General features: G+C 30.7%; 1 protein-coding gene across 1 annotated transcript; it reads right to left on the bottom strand.

Annotated features, from left to right (window-relative positions):
• Positions 1–725: 725 nt before the first annotated feature.
• On the bottom strand, positions 726–4,866 carry LOC148227545 (beta-catenin-like protein 1). The gene is made up of 12 exons (XM_088202301.1): positions 4,762–4,866; positions 4,248–4,433; positions 2,713–2,859; positions 2,517–2,648; positions 2,294–2,453; positions 2,146–2,237; positions 1,948–2,079; positions 1,730–1,878; positions 1,481–1,656; positions 1,240–1,418; positions 978–1,170; positions 726–903 (listed from the first exon to the last, which is right to left on the bottom strand). Exons 1-12 carry the CDS (start codon positions 4,789–4,791, stop codon positions 815–817), a joined length of 1,665 nt encoding a protein of 554 aa, XP_088058427.1. The 5' UTR covers positions 4,792–4,866; the 3' UTR covers positions 726–814.
• Between the last annotated feature and the right edge of the window lie 14,913 nt (positions 4,867–19,779).

The following is a 19,779-nucleotide window of genomic DNA, read 5'->3' as shown; positions in this document are numbered from 1 at the left end:
TCATTTTATTATTTGACTAAAACTTGTGTATATGCTTATATATTTAATATTTAAGATTATTTTGAAAATGTCACTCACCAGAAGAAAGCGCCTCATATTTTTGTACATGGTAGACAAATAACAAATTGTTCACTTTTTATATGTGTATAAACACAAAGTTTAGCTATAAACACTAATTTTAATTATACACTGCTTAATTCTAACACATACACTAAATCATATAGTTATATACACTAAAATTTATTATAAACACTAATTTTAATTATACACTGCTTAATTCTATCACATCTGAAATTTGTTTATATTTAGAGCACAAAATACTAATAATTATTTTTTAAATGATATGCTGAGAAACACTCCCCGATGTGCAAAGGAACATGACATTCTTTGTACATGTAAACTATTTTTTAAAAACCTTCCCCTTTTAAGAATTATTTCACACTTGCACTAAAATGAGTAACTGCAACGTTGATGAGCTGGAGCTAGCATAAACTCATAGAATTAGAAGAAAATGAACAAATTCGTCTTAGAAATGTACTCGGAAATAGATAAAAAGAAAAGAAGAGAACCCCATTTTATATAAATATTATAATAAACTATCATAAAATGACATATTGGGGTAACCGATGACGTCCACATTTTAAATAGACAGAAAAAAATATTATAATCTGATCAATTAGGTAGATGTTGTATATAAATAATTGAATAACTACAATAAAAATATATTTTAATAATAAAAAAACTTTATTTACATGTTATTTATGATGATCGCTTAAATTATTAATTATTGTGTAATCCATATGAAATGCATTATTTAAAACTTGTCGACCATCTGAAGAATGTGCTGCTGCTCTTGCTGTCTCCATTCAAGATTACCAGCATCGCCCAAATTTCCAGCGTACTCTATAACAATTATAACGGTAGATTTAAAGTAAAAATATCCATTAAATAGACAAAATCACATTGATTAAGCTTACCTCTCATAACATGTCTGATGGTCTTCAAAGAACCACCTCGTAAAGACAAGACTCTTTGGACACGTTGTTTGATCGTAGGTAATCCAGAAGCGCAGACTTCCAATATTATATGATCAACCAATTGAAGAGTGAACAAACCACCAGACAATCGCCTCAAATACAATTCGTCTTCTTCTCCCTCAATTTCTTCATCCTTATATAAATAATTACAAATATAAAAAATCATACATATATTTAACAACAATAGATAAATAATGCATACCTGTCTTTCTTGTTCAATCTCCTGTTCCACCTTATCGACTTTATCCAAATACTTGAAATGCAATTCCATCAATCTGTCGACTTTCTCCAAATCATTTTCTGTGAATTTAGTCAGCAATCTTTGCCTTTGTGATCCTTGACAATTTCTTAACATTGATGATATTATAGAAACAACGTGTTCTAAAAAAATATTTATTTATAATATCATCTAGAATAAGACATTATTTATGCTTAATGTATACCTTCATGCTGATCAGTAGTCAGCACGCGTTTTCTTTTAGGTGTTTTCATAAACAGTGGAAATATGGTACGAAGTCCCAAAATATCGACAAATTTATTGCAATTGTCTTTTCCGTCAGGACCCGACATGCCATGATCCAAAACTTTAAGAGATCCATTACGCGATAGCTTTTTCTCTCTGAACATACATCAAAAATTATATTAACAATTGTTCTTCAAATTAAATTAATTCAACAAAAATAACGATAAACCTCAACATCAGGTTCATAAGTTGAAGGCCCTCTCCTCTTAAAAACCTATCACGATTTGGAGTTAGCATTAAAGCAGAACAGAGACTATTGAATAGATTTTCCATCATCTCTTGCTCCTCACTACTGTTCGGATCGTGACGTTTGTAAAACTAAAACATAAAATATACCATCAAATACTGTTCAATACATATGTACTTTAAAATTTTAGGGACACTGACAGCCAATTCTTGCAATAGAACATCGATTCCATCTAAATTCCCCAGAAGCTCTCTATTTTCCATACAGTCTTGAAGCAATATTGACAATATTTCGCTAACGTACAATTTGTTTGCATCAAACGGAGACTTAAGCTGAAAAATATGTCAATAATTAATAATATATTAAAATAAAATACTGTAGTCATAATAAATTAATACTTTAAGTCGTTTCAAGAGCCACTGCAAAAATCCCTGTTTTGCCACTTCGATGCAGAGTTCAGGTCGAAACTCAGTGATGTTTTCTATTATACCTATAAGGATATTTCTATATAATATTGTTCATCACATAAAAAAAATTTGTCATTACCTAAAGTATTATGAACGCCGTCTCTTTCTTCTTGTACTTGCTCATCGAGTCTTGCAAGATTTTGCAATAGTAACGGAAGCGCCTGACATTCTTGCAAAGCTTCTACAAGAGTCTCAGCACCATCGGCACTTTCATGCAAAATGTCAACATCTGTTAATTCCTATTATAAATACAAATTTATTATAATAAATACATAATATATTAAATAAATTAACTAACTAACCTGAATAAGATGAACAACTTGTGTGGATATATCAGTGTTGTCGTGTGATAAGAGTTCCAGTAAAGAATTGATGCATTTCATCTGCACCAATATCGGATAAAGATCTGGTACTGTAGCTACTACGCTCAAATCCTACATTGAGAATAAATTAGAATTGATATTGAATATATTTGATCCAATAATTTCGATAGTCTACCTGTAATGATTGATGAAGCTCAAGTTCGCTGTCCATAAACTTATCGGCCTGTTCCGGAAACTTTATTCTCATCTCTCTGTTCTTCAGTGACTTCTTTTCAAATGCCAATATTAACTTTTTTACAGTTGTCTCGTCAACGACGTCACCCTATAGTAAAAAATATAAATTTATCTCTAATAAAGATGATATTCTCCACAACTCGCAAAAGTTTAAATAAATTGTATCTGACGAATACTACTTATTCACCAGATATAGTTTATTCAGACCCTTTCGGTCCCTCAATAAAATATGTCCAGTGATTTCAAAGATAAAGCAATTTTTACGCAATTGACCAAAGGACAGAATTTTTAAGCAGTTGCTCAAGAAAACGCCGTTACAATGCAATAAGTATACAGCGAAATTACATAGACCACAATATGTTAAGAAGAAGAAATTAAGGTAAATGTAATTACCAAATTGAAAACCATTTATCTTGTCGACATACTAGTGTCTGTAGTATGTCGACAAGATAAAAAAATAATGATAAAACACTTTAAGTACGCCGACGACAAAAGATTCCCTAAGTACATAAGTACTTACATTATCACAAATAAAATCATATGAATAATGGAGCCACCCAAATATTACACTTAAGCACAAATTACGTCATGAAAAATGCCTTCCATTAATAGACCTTTAAAGGGTACGCTTGTGCATTGTTCAGAAGTAGAATAGATATTTACATGTAATACGAAAAAAGGAATTTGCTAAAAGATAACATCATATTCAACGTAAAAAAAATACAAAATAAACGCATCTTATAAATTGCATTAATAAAGTCAATCCGAAAATCATGTAATAAAAAATGCCGTTTGAAGTTCGGAAAAGGGTTCGAGAAATACCCAAAGTAATTGTTAAATAATTTTGGTAGAAAACCATCCTCTTAGCATGTACATACCGTGGGTAGCAAAAAAAAACATCAATAGAACCATTACATCAATAATTAATAATTTCTTTGCAAATTCCATTTAAGTTACTTAAGTTGGAAAAAAGCACAAATAAGAAGACGATCTTCTCACTTCGCCACTTTTCCAATTCTCAACGGCGAAAATTTTGAGAATAAAATTGAATACTCAACTTTAAGAAAGACATTCAGATTCAAACTTTGACGTCTGAGCAACACTAGCTTTAATTAGGCAAGAAGTTTGGCTCAAGGTTTGAGACAACTAGCAATTCTACTACAATTGTGCTACCATTCTACTCAGAGTTACAATCCTGGAAGATATACGATTCACGCAGTCAATAATAGTTTCAAGAATAATAAAAATTTAAAATAAATTAAATATTCGCAAAATTTTGTATAGACTGATATAAATTAAAACATACAAAACCCATCTTGGAATAAAATTGCCAAACCCCATATGAATAATTAATGAAAATGATGTTAAATTATTATTATTTTTGAATATCAACTAAGAAAAGCGTATGTTATATTGCTACATTTTTTAATTGACAAATATCTCTGTATTTTTTATTATAACATCAACAATAATTACTGGCGCTTCTTCATTTTCAACAAAATTTATAATATTCTCTTTCTCAGAGGCCGTTAATTGAGGTTCCGACTGTAGTTGAGTAGGAGTTGGTCGTCCGGCACGGCGAGGAATTTTCTTAGGTCCTCCGCGCTTCTCTTCTTCTCCTTCACCATCGTCGTCAGTTGGACGTTTTGGCGTTTGTAATGGCTGTAATATAAAATTAATATTAAAATAATTAAAAATAAAAACATGTACATATATCAAAATGACATTTGAGGTTATGTTATACTGTGTCCTATGATTTACGTTAATATTCATTTAACTCTATTTTCTTAACATTACGTGCATTAAAATGTATAGATTTTAAAAATTAACTTATTAAATGACATAAAGACATAGATAAAACGTTCAAATCAATTGTTTAAGAATCTTTTTTCAGTGAGAACCAATTGGAGGCAAATATTATATATTACAAAATATAGTATATTTGCATACATATATGTCGTATATATAATATTTAATTAATATTTTTCACCTTAAACGCAAGCAATTCAGTTATATCCATCGTATTAGCCGCTAAACTGACACAAACCAAAACAAGCACATAGACGCAGGACAAAACACGTTAAATTGTGACCATGTATTACAACTGTCAAAGTGTTCGTTAATACCTAGTCTAAATGTGAACTTAGAAGAGAAATAATTATTAAATATCAAAGAAAAAGTAAAAAAATTATTATTTTATTTGCAAACACTTCTATAAAAAATAAAATCAAATTTTATTTTGATATTATTTTAATTATTTTATGGTCGCTTAAAATGCTAATAGTAAAATCTAAAGCAGGAAAAATTATAGAAATTCTAAAATGTTATTGTGCCAAAACACTCATTAATAGACATTTCTAAAACCTGAATTATTTGTTAAGAGCTTTCATTGTATTCAGAGATGATAGAGTTAATTTTATAGCCAGCTCTCCGAGAAAAACATGTAATACTATAAGTGCCCTGGGGTAATGTTTAACAATTGGTTGCACGACTTGGATTTTTTCACTACACCTAATATTTGCTAAACTTTGAATTGATAATAATACGTATTTCCTCAACACTTCCTAACGGTGTGAGGAAACAAAGAATAGGAGCTTTCTATACATCCAAAAAATGTTATTATTATGTTATTAGAATCTTGATTTTGTGATATATGTACAGTAGACCCCCTAATAACACGATAAATTTGGAACGTGCTATTTGGGTGCGTGTAGTTGTAGGACTAGAAAATACTCATATATTTTTTGCAATACGTACCTACGAATCAGGTGCGTGTGGTGAGATATCCTCCCTTTGGCTCGCTCACACATAAAATAACCCAAATAACACGTCTCCAATTTACCGTGTTATTAGAGGGTCTACTGTATATCTGAAAATTCAAGCATTTTGTTCGTCGTGTGATATATCTGGGGTTGCATCAACTAATATTTCATAATAAATCGCTTTTTTTCATTGTTCTAGAATAGTTTGAAGAACTTTTTCATCATACAGACTAATAAACTCATTTTGAGAATGCCATGACAAATGATGTGCTCATACTCTCCTATTTTTATCTTAAGTTAAAAAAATGTATTTTAGCGAGATATTGCAATGTTACCAATTAACTAAAAATTCCTAAGAAATTTCCATTGTGAAGTTCTTTACTCAGTGTGTTACCCTTGAAATGATATACCTCTAGATGATAAAAATAAAAATAACACGAGAAAAAAATATAATAACATGTTTTTTAACATTGTTGGTTCGTTTTCTTATTTCTTATTTTGTATTATTGATTTTTTTTGTATAAAATCATATTTTTTTCTCTATCTCTCCTTGGTTATTTCAAAATTTCAAAAAATTCGATTTATGGTTAGAAGCTTATTTTTTTATCAATATTTTTGGAAAATAGATTTAGTTTTAATTTGAAAATATATAATTTTTAATAAATAATTAAATTTAAATATATAGATTCTCGGATTAAAGTTTTTTATTAAGTTTATCGATCATTTTTTTTTGTTATGCTGGTATGTACATATTCGAAAAATCACGAAATCGTTAATTTCGTATAATCGACACTTGATTTTTTATTGCAAGTTTTTTCAATAACTAAAATAAAAATTCCTTTACCTCTTGTAGAGGCGGCCGTGAGGGTTAACATATGCTATTCAGTAGGAGGACTAGTCCTCCTCTTTTAATTAAAATTTAATATCCTCATTTTTTTGAAAATGTTTGTGTAGTTTAAAAGTAACAAGACCAGCCGCCTTAGATACTATATTTATATTTGTGATTCACGCATATTTGTGATTTACACATTATTTTTTATAGTTATGATTCACACATTCTTTAATGTCTGTCTTTTAATCAAGCAAACATGGCATTTGCTGAGCAATAATATATTATAATAGTCTTAAAATCAATATTGCGGATGCTGTGAAACAGAATTATAGACAAATGTGTGCCCTTAAAAGTGAAGTAGCTTGTTTTTAAGGTAATTGGTTCCAAGAAAGAAGAGCAGAGATAAAAACAGATATTTATAAACCACTTTATTCACTGTTATCCAGTCTTTTGTGTAGAAGCTGCGATCAGCACTAGGATAGTCACTGAACGTATGTTATTTCTTATAAACTTTTTATTGTAGTGGACGAAAATAAATTGCATCTACCATGTTCACAACTTAAGTACGTCACAATATTTGTTTGGATCGTTTAAGCACATACACGTATGATTAATTTCATTTTATTACACATGATTTACACTAGTTTTTATTTATTTTTAATTTCAACTAATCTTTAATCGATTCGTACTTGTAATTAACGTAAAAATGCAATTTATATTATATACTGTGTCTATGAAAAATAAGCCATTTTAAATGTGTAAAGTTAGTTTAAACGCATAACTAGAAATGCTATCAACATATTTGAGTGTCGTTATATTTTCGGTATGCTGTTTAAATTCAATAGTTTTATCTGACAAGGCCCAAATAAAATATTGGGAGAATCTTGCTGCATCGGAAGGTTTTCCTTGCCAATATCCCCAGCCACGTCCGATTCGTTATTGGGAATTTGATGAAACTACGGTATATAGAGGTGACATCTATTACCCTTATCAAGCAATAGTTCACAGATGTATGGGAGCTGGTTGTTGTGAAACGGACGAGGAAACTTGCGAACCAACAAAGGAAGTGGATGTCGATATTTGGTTTTGGGTGTTAGAATCGAAAACAGAAAATCAACAGTTTTCTACTTACAAGAAAATATCTACAACGAACCATACCGAATGCGCATGTAGTAAAAAAAGATAAAAATACCTGAGTCATCCCAAATTTTTAAATCCTTACAATAAACTGTTTGTACAATGTTGGTTAATAAAGTTTGAAGAATGATGTTTGTTGACTTTTCACTATATATATTGGCAAAAAAGTTAATATAATTTATTTTTGCATAATTAACTAACGTATACTGTAAACTCCTATTTTAAAAAATATTTAATTCAAATTTATTTTAAAATTTACTCTTTTCTCCAAGCTTTGATTGCTTCGGCCTGAAGATCTCTTTTTTGTCGATTTGACATAAATTATACTGTTGGTTTAGATGCAGGCGTTTGAAGAGCAACAACACGGTTTTCGTCTGCGTCGTTCCACAGTACTACGTTCGTCTGATCTGACAATTCTAGATTTTTTCTTCGTGGTTATCTTAAAGAAAGAGTTTATATAAACAAACCTCAAATACTAAGAGGTGAAGAACAATATTCAAAAATAAAATAATAAAGTTATTCAATTTTTTAAATAGAAAGTGAATTTTGCGCCACGCTAAAAAAATATTTTATATTTTAATAACAGATTTATTATATCAAATAGTATAATTCATAAGTCCATGTAACTAAATTACTTTAAATATAGTTGGAACGCTTATGTGCACACACATTCAGTATGGTTGCTCGCCGTGATATTAGTATGATGGATAGTGAAATTCTGCCCGTCTATTATTACGTTGACCAAAAATCCAAGATTTATCACATGTTCGTTGACTGGAGTACAAACCGGTTTTTCAGAGGTGCAAGATCCAGACCCTTCGCATCTGAACAGATCAACGTGAGTGGGAAAATAAAAATGACCCGGTTTCTCTTTTTCGGCCAGTTCATACGCACTGTACGACCTGCGCTGAGGCTCTTTGCATCTGTACTTGCACGACTCGTTGAAATTTACATAAAACTGCGACTTTAAAAACCGAACATCGTCAGGCGTTTGTATGATGGAAGGTAATTGAATCGCCATTTCCGGCGCTTTCGCCTCGAATGAGATCTTCAAATGCTGTTCAGGTGACTTGTAAGCTTTACGCATCACGCAACTACATTTCACATCCTCAACTGTCTTCACGTACTTAATTTTTGTTTCATATAGTCCAGTAAACATGTTGTTTTCAAATATGGGCATCTGCACTTGAAACGCCAATTCTAACCTCTTCTTATAAGTTCCCATACATGTAGGCAGATTATGGGTGCAAGCTCCAGATCGTGCACATCTTCTCAAAACTGCATAAGCCGGTGACCATTTTTGATCAGACGAATAGGCAGGGGTCAGTTCTCTAACTGGAACTGCCCTTAAACTGGGATCCTTACATTGACACGTTTGTGTGTTGTGAAAGTTTCTCAAATATCCTAAAGTTTCTTTGGCTAGACAGCATCCCGTAGTGAGATTCTTATCCGTAATATATTGTGATAAAACATTAGAATGAACAATAGACAATGCGATAACTAAGAATTTTAGCATCTTGTGAACATCAAAACCGCACTGAATTTTAAATTAAAATATGTATGTATTTAACACGAATCAAATTTAAATTTTCAACGCATATTTTTTCAAAGCTATAAAATTAAAATAATATATAGAACCAATAATAATATAATGTATGACATATAATAATTAGCTACGGTTATTAAAATATCGAAAATATTTCAAACTCTAACTCAAACTTTTCTTAGTCACTTTAATATGATTTAGAGCGTTTTGCCCCAATGTGCGACGGCCGATGGCGCCTTGTCTAACCGGCCCAATAACATTTAATACCATGTAATTATTCTTACATACAAATAAAATGTGTTACAGCGGCCAATCAGTACTAAGATTGTTTCTACAATATTAACGAATCAATTTGTCAAAATGTCAATTGAGAGGTTTTTTAATTAAATTAACAAATAAAAATGCACGGAAAAGGCAAAATTTACATCATTGATTCTAAATCATATATTCTCGGGTTATTTTTCAAAGAAAACATAAAAAAGCAGTCTCGAATCTATCTTAAAATTATTTTTTTTAATATATATTTTCCGTAAAATTATATGAGCAGTATATTTTCACCGGTAAATATATATTTTTATCAGTAAAAATATAATTTATCTGGCAAGTGCTACTAAAATTATATGATTTTAACTTTTCAATACATACATTTATATACATTTACATACTAATCATTATTTACTTACATGTGATTTTAAAATGTTACAGTAATTATCTATTTTTCAGTGAAGTTATATTTTCACAAGTAAATAAATATTTCTACTAGCGAAAATACAAGTTAACTAATAGGCGTTAATGTAATTATATGCTGCTCTAAAATGTCTATGAAACTCAATTTGACAGTTGCGAAACGTCCATTTTTCGTTCAAACCCAAACCTAACTTACATGAATTAACCAAACCCAACTTGCCTAATGAAAATTCTAAGACTAATTATAATTTTTGAACTTTTATTAGGCAAGTTGGGTATTCACTTCGAGATGTTTTAAAAATATAATAGCTATCATTACAGGTATAACTAAAGACTTCGCATATGAGTGTATTAGTCAAAGTATATTCAAACCGAATTTTGGTCGATAGGAAAGCGAAAAACAATTTTCACTTTTCAGAAGTCAAAAATTCACGTCAAAAGCAATAAAATCGTGACGGCGACGGCACGATTTTATTGCTTTTGACGTGGATTCATTTGGAGGGACAAGTGGAAGAATTTGCCTTCACTTAAATTTCACCAGAAAATCCATGTCATTTAATTATTATTTTTTATAAAAGGTTATTGCAAAAATATACATAGATACAATAGCATACAGACACATACAATTCAAAATACTGGTTCATAACCATTTCCAATGGAAATGGTTATGAACCCTTCTGGGAAAATCTGAAATGAAGTCCCTGCTTTCTACTAATAATCGATTATAAGTCAAATAAACTATCATTAAAATGACAAAGTAATAAAAAAAACGTATATTTTAAAACCACTTTATTCATCTTCAAAATAAAAAATAGATGTTTTTATAATTCAAACACTCAGTATCACCAAGTCTACTTAATTTTCGACTTTACTGTAGAAGCTACGATCAGCTCTAGGAAAGTCACTAAACACCATTTGACACCTGCACTCTGTATGATTTTTCGCGTTAATTTGAGCAAAATCATTAGTATACTCTTCAACTCCAGTAGCTAGAAACCAAAGTGTGATGCTTTGAATTTTCGATTTAATAGGCATGCACACCCGCCTTAAGTCGTTGCAGCATCCAGACCTTTGGCATCTGTGTAAGACTACGTGAGTCGGCTCATAGGAGAAACTCGTGGAGACATTGCCGAGTTCAAAGACCGAAAATGCTCTAGGCTGAGGATCTTTGCACGAGAGTTCCTCAAAATTACCAAAAGTTTTATTGACCAGCTCCTTCGCCGATAGTGTGGAAGAATGATGTTCATTTTTATTTTCAAATACTGTGACTGTCTGTGAAGTATTCGATTTAAACGGACCCATCGTTTGCGGTAAGGGCATAAAGTTAGTTATATTCATACGCTCTTCGGGTGTTACATTAGGTCTCACGCAACTGCAGGCTACATCTTCCGTGAAATTCATAGATTGGAATTTTTCGTAATACTCCCCGGTGAGAATTCCTTCATTATAGACAGGCCATTTTACTTTAAAAACTAACTGTAAGGTCTTCGTTTTAGTCGCTTCGCATACTGGTTCATTGTGAGTACAACTGCCCGATCGTTCACACTTGAACAAAACCACTTGAGCAGGAGACCATATATTAGTGACCACATAGTATGATATCAGTTTACTAATTGGAAATGCCGTTGGAAGCGGTTCCTTGCATTTACACGTATTCACAAGTAAAACGTTTCTATCATATGATTTAATTATTTCTGTCTGGTTCAGACGTCGTGATAATACAATAGAATATGGAACCGAAATTAAAAAGAATACGATAACCGAGAGTTTTAGCATCTTGTAAATATCAAAATCATCACTATACTGACTCATAAATTAAAATATGTATACTTATTTAATTCACATAAAACTTAAATTATTATCGGATTTTCATGCAAAGTCATTAAATTTAAATTACAATGATTAAAATTATTCATATATTAAAATGAATGCATTAAAAATGGTTAAAGCTAAAACATCCCTATTTTTAGAGGTTATTGATCTCATGAATGCTATAAAATAAAAATAGAAAATTTATTTTATTTAAAACCGAAATTAATTGCTGGCTTATCTACAATTGAGAAATGCCGAAAACGAGAGTGAGGCACGCTTCATTATTCTTGTAACGTACTCGTTCTCGCTCTCGTTCGTTCTCGGATCGGTGTAGGTATTTTGTAAAATCTGTGAAAATCTTACCGAGCGTTTGACAGGACAAGTTATCTTTGATTATATTTCGTCATATTTAGAACAATTTTAAATATCATAGGAGTTATGTATAGCAATTTGTATGGACGGTAAGATCATTTAAAGGATTTGTCACCCTTGCCAAAAAATACTTAAATAATATATCTACTCACTGTTTTTTTACAAGCACCAAAAGTTAGAAATGATTGGTATATAATAATACACGTAGACAAAGAAAATATATTTAAATATAATAATAAAAATAAAATTTGCTCCGATTGATTTTCGAGCCGCCCGTAATGCATTCGGTTGTTTCGACCAATGAAAAACAAGTATTCAAATATAAAACAAGATGGCCGACATCAACGTGACAACAGTTTAAATAATTATTATTTATAAATAAAATTTTGCTACGCGACAATAATTTTCATTAATTCGTGTTTAATTTCCTTTGTTTGATTTGACTGAATATAAATAATCGGGTTGCAAATTAGCAAGGTGTGTTATAACTATGAAAATTAAATATATACATATTGTGTTGAAGATTAGAAGAATACATTGATTAAGCTAGATAAACAATCATAAAACAATCTTTGTAATAAAATCGTCAAATTTTGAATTTCCGTCGACGGGCTCCGAGGCCAAAAAGTGAGTTTTTCCTTTTATAATACATTAACATTATCATTGCCTTCGATTTAATGCACATATACGTTAGATTTGACTGAACTAGGTACGTTTTAAACGTGAACATGTAATATATACTTAGTACATATGAAGATTGAGGTTAATGTCGATCAAACCGTATAAATTCTAATAAAACGTATTTTTTATCTATTGATATTTGGGGATACTATCTATATAAAATATTCGAATTCAGTTCATCTATGCCTTGGCATGTGCCGGATGTGTTCACAAACGACATTCAAGGTGTTTCGCCGACCCTCAAGCTTTTTTTATAAAACATTTTTTAGCATGTTTTATTGTGTTTATTACAGTATCCTTGAAAATGGACAAAAAACGATCTGTCAATCTTATAAGAGGTTATTCTGATGCTGTATAATATCATCTTCCTTAGATTCAATATAACGAAATTTATTCACTGGTCCCGTGAGCTTACTATATTGAGATTTCACTGTAAAATGTTTAATTTAATTATTATCTAGCTAAGTTTTAAACCTAAATATAAATATATACAATATTCAGTTTTATCATTGAATAGCTAAGTTTCAAATCTAACTTTAAATAATATTAAAGGTTTTTCTCTGGAAATATTTATTTAAGTTGTAAACCTATTTTCAAAGGAATCAAAAATGTTAAGTAGTTTTTTATAAATTGGACCATTTTGACTATCGTTGAAAATCCTAAGTATTGTTGTCTAATTTGAACCATTAAATTTAAAAATAGATTTAAAAAATCAAAACGAAGCAAAAATAATATTTTAAAACCAAAACTAGCTTCTAAACAGCTAGTTATAATATATTTCATTATGACTAAAATGTGATAGTAACAAAAAACATGTAGTATTTTTTTTTACAATAACCCTTTATTCATATTAAAAATAATGAAAAACCTAATACTATTTGTAATGTATAAATTATGGTTTGTTATCCTCCGGTCTAGGAACATATGTTCTTGTCTTGTTGTTTCTGTAGAAGCTGCGATCAGCTCTAGGATAGTCATCGAGCAACATTTGGCACATGCACTCGGTATGATTTTTAACCGTGATTTTAGCAAATTCATAAGAATACTCTTCAACTCCAGTAGCTAAGAACCAAATCGTAATATTATAAATTTTAGATTTAATGGGCATGCAAGTATGCTGTAAGTGGTTACAGCATCCGGACCTTTCGCATCTATGTAAGACAGCATGAGTCGGCTCATAAGTATAATTTTTGGAGACTTTACCGAGTTCAAAGACCGAAAATGCTCTAGGCTGAGGATTTCGGCACGTAAACGCCGCAAACATTTCGAAAGTCTTATTGGTCAACTCCTCCACCGAAAGTGAAAAAGAGGGGTGTTTATTTTCGCCTGGGACTGTGTTTGGCGTATTCAAAGGAAATTTGGGCATAAAGTGAGTTAAATTCATACGCTCTTCGGGTGTTACATTAGGTCTCACGCAACTGCAGGCTACATCTTCGGTGAAATTCATGGATTGCAATTTCTCATAATACTCCCCGGTGGGAATTCCTTCATTATAGACAGGCCATTTTACCTTGAAAACTAATTGTAACGTCTTCGTTTTAGTCGCTTCGCATACTGGTTCATTGTGAGTACAACTGCCCGACCGTTCACACTTGAACAAAACCACTTGAGCAGGAGACCATATATTAGTGACCACATAGTATGATATCAGTTTACTAATTGGAAATGCCGTTGGAAGCGGTTCCTGGCATTTACACGCATTCACAAGTAAAACGTTTCTGTCATATGATTTAATTATTTCTGTCTGGTTCAGACGTCGTGATAATACAATAGAATATGGAACCAAAATTAAAAAGAATACGATAACCGAGAGTTTTAGCATCTTGTAAATATCAAAATCGTCACTATACTGACTCATAAATTAAAATATGTATACTTATTTAATTCACATAAAACTTAAATTATTATCGGATTTTCATGCAAAGTCATTAAATTAAAATTACAATAATTAAAATTATTCATATATTAAAATGAATGCACTAAAAATGGTTCAAGTTAAAACATCCCTATTTTTAGAGGTTATTAATCTCATAAATGCTTTAAAATAAATATTGAAAATTTATTTTATTTATAACCGAAATTAATTGCTGGCTTATCTACACTTGGGAAACGGCGAAAACGAGAGTGAGCACGCTTCATTATTCTTGCAACGTACTCGTTCTCGCTCTCGTTCGTTCTCGAATCGGTGTAGGTATTTTGTGTCGGAGACAATGGGTTCTCTCGCTCTCTTTCCAATTGTTTCATAGAATTCCCTTAACATCTGTCCCTTTCTTATCTGCAAACAAATTGTGTTGTTTATTCAGTACTTCAGTAAATTATGTACATACAATTATATAAAATAAATAACATACAATTATATAATAAATTAAATTATGTACATATACTTATTTAATACACATAAAACCTAAATTATTATCGTCTTTTCATGCAGTCATTAAATTTAAATTATAATAATTATAATTATTCATACATTAAAATGTATGCATTAAAAATTGTTAAAGGTAAAACATACCTATTTTTAAAGGTCATTATTCCCGTGAATGCTATAAAATAAATTTAGAAAAATTAGTACAACCATGTTCTGTATTATAGGCGGATTATGGAATGTCTACATAATGATTTAATTTTTAAAATGTTGTTTATATTATTTATTCTCTTTGAGCTACCATCATCAGATCACTAGATCGTGATGCGCAATCAAAACGAAGACATGCACGTCCATGGGTTTCTCGAACTGGATGATATATTATAGTATACAGGTGCTCGGATTTTTCCGGGCACGAATTTTACGGACAGGAACTTTCTTTTAATTACTGATACTGATTATTTCGGACATTGATTCTTACGGATTCTGATTATTATATTAATAAAAAATTAAAGTAAACATTTGTATTGCTGATTTTTTAACTACAGAATTCAATGTAGCAATCAACTTAAATTAAATCCAATGAATCAATATTTTTACTCTGTGATAATAATCAGTTTTTTAAGATATCCGTCTTAAGTATTTTGATTATTTTTATAACATTTTAAGCTAGTTGATGTCTTTAAAACGGACAGTTAAATCTTTATCAATAAAAGGCAATGTTCGTATGTGTATGTACTCCAAACTCAAAAACTACTGGACTGATTTTGCTGAAAATTTCACAGCTTGTTCTTGTATCGGGAGTGTTTATAGAAATCGGTTTGAATGAAATCCGACAGGTAACATTGTTGTTTATTAAATGCTGTCGGGCTCAAAACGCTCTCGATAAATATATTCACAAATTGTAAATTTTATGCTTCGATTCGAATGGTTTATTTTTTTTATAAGATAAATTATAAATTATTATGTAACTGGGTTAAACCCAATAATAAATATAATTGTACATAGCTTATATATTAAAAACATAAATAGTTTAAGAGTAGCTAAGTAGAGGTGTGAGCTTATACTATAACATTTTTAAAGGATAATCCGCAATAAATTTAACAGATTTTCTGAGTAGAATAAAAAACACATTTGTGTTTAAAAATACAAACAAAATAAATAAATAATTTTTATCTATCACACATGCACTCAGTATGATTCATTGCAGTGATTCTGGAATATCCAAGACTGTAGCTTGAACCAGTTCCAGTAGCTTGAAACCATAGCGTGACGTTTTGCATTTTTGATTTGACTGGCACACAATCTCGTCCCACATGACAGTTTCCGGCCCTATCGCATCTGTACAAAATCACGTGAGAGGGCTCGTACGAAAAATTTATGGGGACTTTTCCGAGTTCAAAGACGGAAATAGCCCTGCGCTGTGGGTGCTTGCAATCATCCTGCGCCTCTTTGGCAACAGTATCTTCAGATAATACAGTCGAATAGAGACACGTTACATACAAGATTATAATTAAGTGCACGTTAAACAACATCTTGAATATCAATGCGTATAAAGGAATAAAAACTAATCTACAAAATCGGTGAATATATATCCGCGAAGTGCGATAAATTAGATTTTGAACGGTTATTATAATATAAAGCGGAAAAATAAAAAAAATACATTTAGTGATAATATTAAAGTGACGTTAAAATATTAATAATTTATTTAAAAAAGAGAGTAATACTTAATTAAATACCATAAAACCGCAACTTGCGGTAGAATATATTTTATCACACACTCAGCTTCTGTCATATAAATGGCGAGTATGTTTAAATACATAGAATGAAGTCATTTTGATTATGCTATTATCAGTATAGTAGTGTGAAATATGAAGCTAATTATCAAAATATACGCTTAAGTGTATAAAAATATTTGATCTAAGCAACTTGTGCCCCACAAAGTCGTATTAAATTGAAAATATTTTTTTTTTCTATGACTTTTACGTTATTTCATGTTAAGACTAGTAAAATTAAAAGAAAATAAATGTATAAAAATAATCGTTTAATGAAAAACAGACGAAAAAATAAAGCGCTATATTTTTATGCAAAAAACATGATTTTTGATGTATTATGTTTATTTGCATTTAAAATCTAATATATTGCAAGGAATGTGTTTTATATATCTTAAAAATATGTTTGTATCTGAAAAAATCTTACGTCTCAATAACAGATACAATAAAAAATTACATTTAAAATTAATTAATTTGCAACTTATGTGGTAGAAAATGTCTTTTCTAAGCAATTTATTTTTTTGTAGGTTTGATAACCCTAAGGGGCGTGACTTCGCAGCCAGTAAGACGCATGTGGAAACTGGTAATAATTTATTTCTAAGTTTATTGTTATGTTACATATATTTATGGTCGAAATGTTTTTTTCGAACAGTGGTGGAGAAGCTGGCGGTAGGATGATGTCTGTAGAAGATCCTTAGAGTTTTGATTGGTGTGGCAGCGACAGTATGGTGGAGTCCCTCTCAGTATGTGAGCGTCCATGACCGCATATTGTCAGCTGGCGGGCCGAATCTGCTAGTCTTCAAGTGTCTGCCGGTGTCGTAAGTATTCAGGGCTGCAAAGCTTGCTGACGAATCACAATAATACAGCGATCATCCAGCTAATCGTTGCACTCACTTCTTAGAACAACGAAATATGTATACGCCTTTAGAAAGTGACATTTGCTTGCTGGAAACGGTACTTTTTGTACTCCGGTGATATATTGTTTACCGTGCAAAAACAATTTGCAGAAATATTCTGTGCAACTACTATTATATCATAAGACTTGGAGTGTAGATTTAAAACAATCAGAAATAAACAACTACATTTCATTATATTGCCTAATTGATTAGAGCAGTTAAAATTACCGTAGTTGCAGCAAATCTTACTCTTATAAAACTTGTATATAAATTAGTGGATATTGTTAATTAAAAGTGTGAAATATTTATTAACATACTTTTTATTCAGTTATAAATTACACATTCATAAATATTAAAACATAAAATTGTTTGACTAGAACCTTCCGCATCCACATTCCAAATGATTAGTAGCATTGACGGTGATGAACTTCATATTTCTTTTGTATCTGCTACGCCTGTTGTTATATTCCAAACCTTTTTCTTGTACGTTGAATGAGAGCATTATTTCTTCTGAGCGTGTTTCACGACAAAATGGAGTACTGCGAGAGCAAATCCCTGCTCCTTCACATCTTAATAAAACCACTTGATTCGGCTGATATGTTTCTAGGACTCCCACATTATTGTCTAATATTTGGTCCTTCAATTCTGTGAGTATATCAAAGGCGGAAAATGCCCTTGGCTGCGGACTTTCACATGGAAACTTGACTGACCTCAGTAGCGTTTGCAAAAATAGACGCTTTGTCTCCTGAATCGAATGATCCTTGCAAAAGCAAATGGATGCCGAAAAAAGGACGAAGGCGACTGTCTTGAGATACATGTTGTGCGTTGTCCGTGTCAGCACTGTCCTCACAGAATAAATGTGGATATTTATATGAAAATGGTGATATTACATAGACCGCAAATTATCACATTGGTAAATTTAATAAATTCCACTTATGAGTAACATAATAAATTATCTCTAAAACCACATTCTTTATCAGTGGTATTCTGGTAATAAAACTCTCAACATCCGTAGAAATTTTACCTAGAAATTTGTAATTAAAAAATATGGATCTATAAATAGTGATTATCTATAAATACTATTGTAATGTAAATTTAATTTTTAATATCTACTTAATATTTCTTATTTTTAACATCATCTGTAATGTATTGTTTATATAAATCAGTTAGGGATAAATGAAGGTACCTTATCTGGTTGATAAAGTACCATTATATATTCCTAACTCTTTGTAGTCCAAAGTGTTACCCCAAGTCTAAGCTCTTTTGAATGAATATATATAATTAAATAATTCAATAATCATTAAATATAATACCAAGAAAAAACTATTTCTTCTATATTATATCTATCCAAGACGAAGGACGCTGCATATATTCACTCTTTAGAGACTGAATCAGAAGAAGGCTGATATCAACCAACTATTTTAAAATGTGGAAAAGATGGACCATAAAATAACAAAAACTAGAAAACGCAGTTTAGACAGATGTTACTATCTATGCTAAGAAGAATACCGATGCCGACGTTGTTAAGCTGGTGCAACAAAACAAGGAACTTGTTAGAATAGGCGGGACTAATCAAAATTCGCAGCGGTTTGATTGCTACAAAAAAACTCCAAAGTTGCATAAATTTTGGATTGTTTTACGACACAGCTGTTGATGGTGAAGAATTATCAATGGAAATTGAAATTTGCAAAATGTTGCTAAGGATGCGAACTGAAAATATACCAAGAACTCTAATTGATCTTCTGAATTTTATTGTTGCATATGGAGATGATGTATTTCCGAATCTACGAATCTACTTATTTCTCCCCAAATTCTTTTGCGGTCTTTCAACAAATTTGTTACGTCGAAGTCAAGAAAAATCTAAATTTTTTTGTCGAAGTCAAGAAAAATATTTTTTTTTTAATTGTAATTGAAAAATTTTCTAAATTTTCTAACTTTTAAAATTTTTTTAATAATAACCCATGACAATTAAATTATAATTAATTAACATCGGCTGAAATCATTATTTTCATATTTTTTAATTAAATAAATATTTTTTATTTCATCTCATATGTAAACCCATTATAGCTATTTACTTCTCTTGGATGTTTTGCTTTTCTGATGCCTTGCAATCGTTTTTTTTTTTTTTTTGTGTACTCTTTTATAT

The sequence above is a fragment of the Plectrocnemia conspersa genome, unplaced genomic scaffold (genome assembly GCF_051122295.1).
Source record: "Plectrocnemia conspersa isolate PC_06_02 unplaced genomic scaffold, ASM5112229v1 ptg000013l, whole genome shotgun sequence".
Classification (NCBI taxonomy): Eukaryota; Metazoa; Arthropoda; class Insecta; order Trichoptera; family Polycentropodidae; genus Plectrocnemia; species Plectrocnemia conspersa.
The sequence above is the reverse complement of the archived record's forward strand: the minus strand, read 5'-3'. Positions and strand labels throughout refer to the sequence as shown.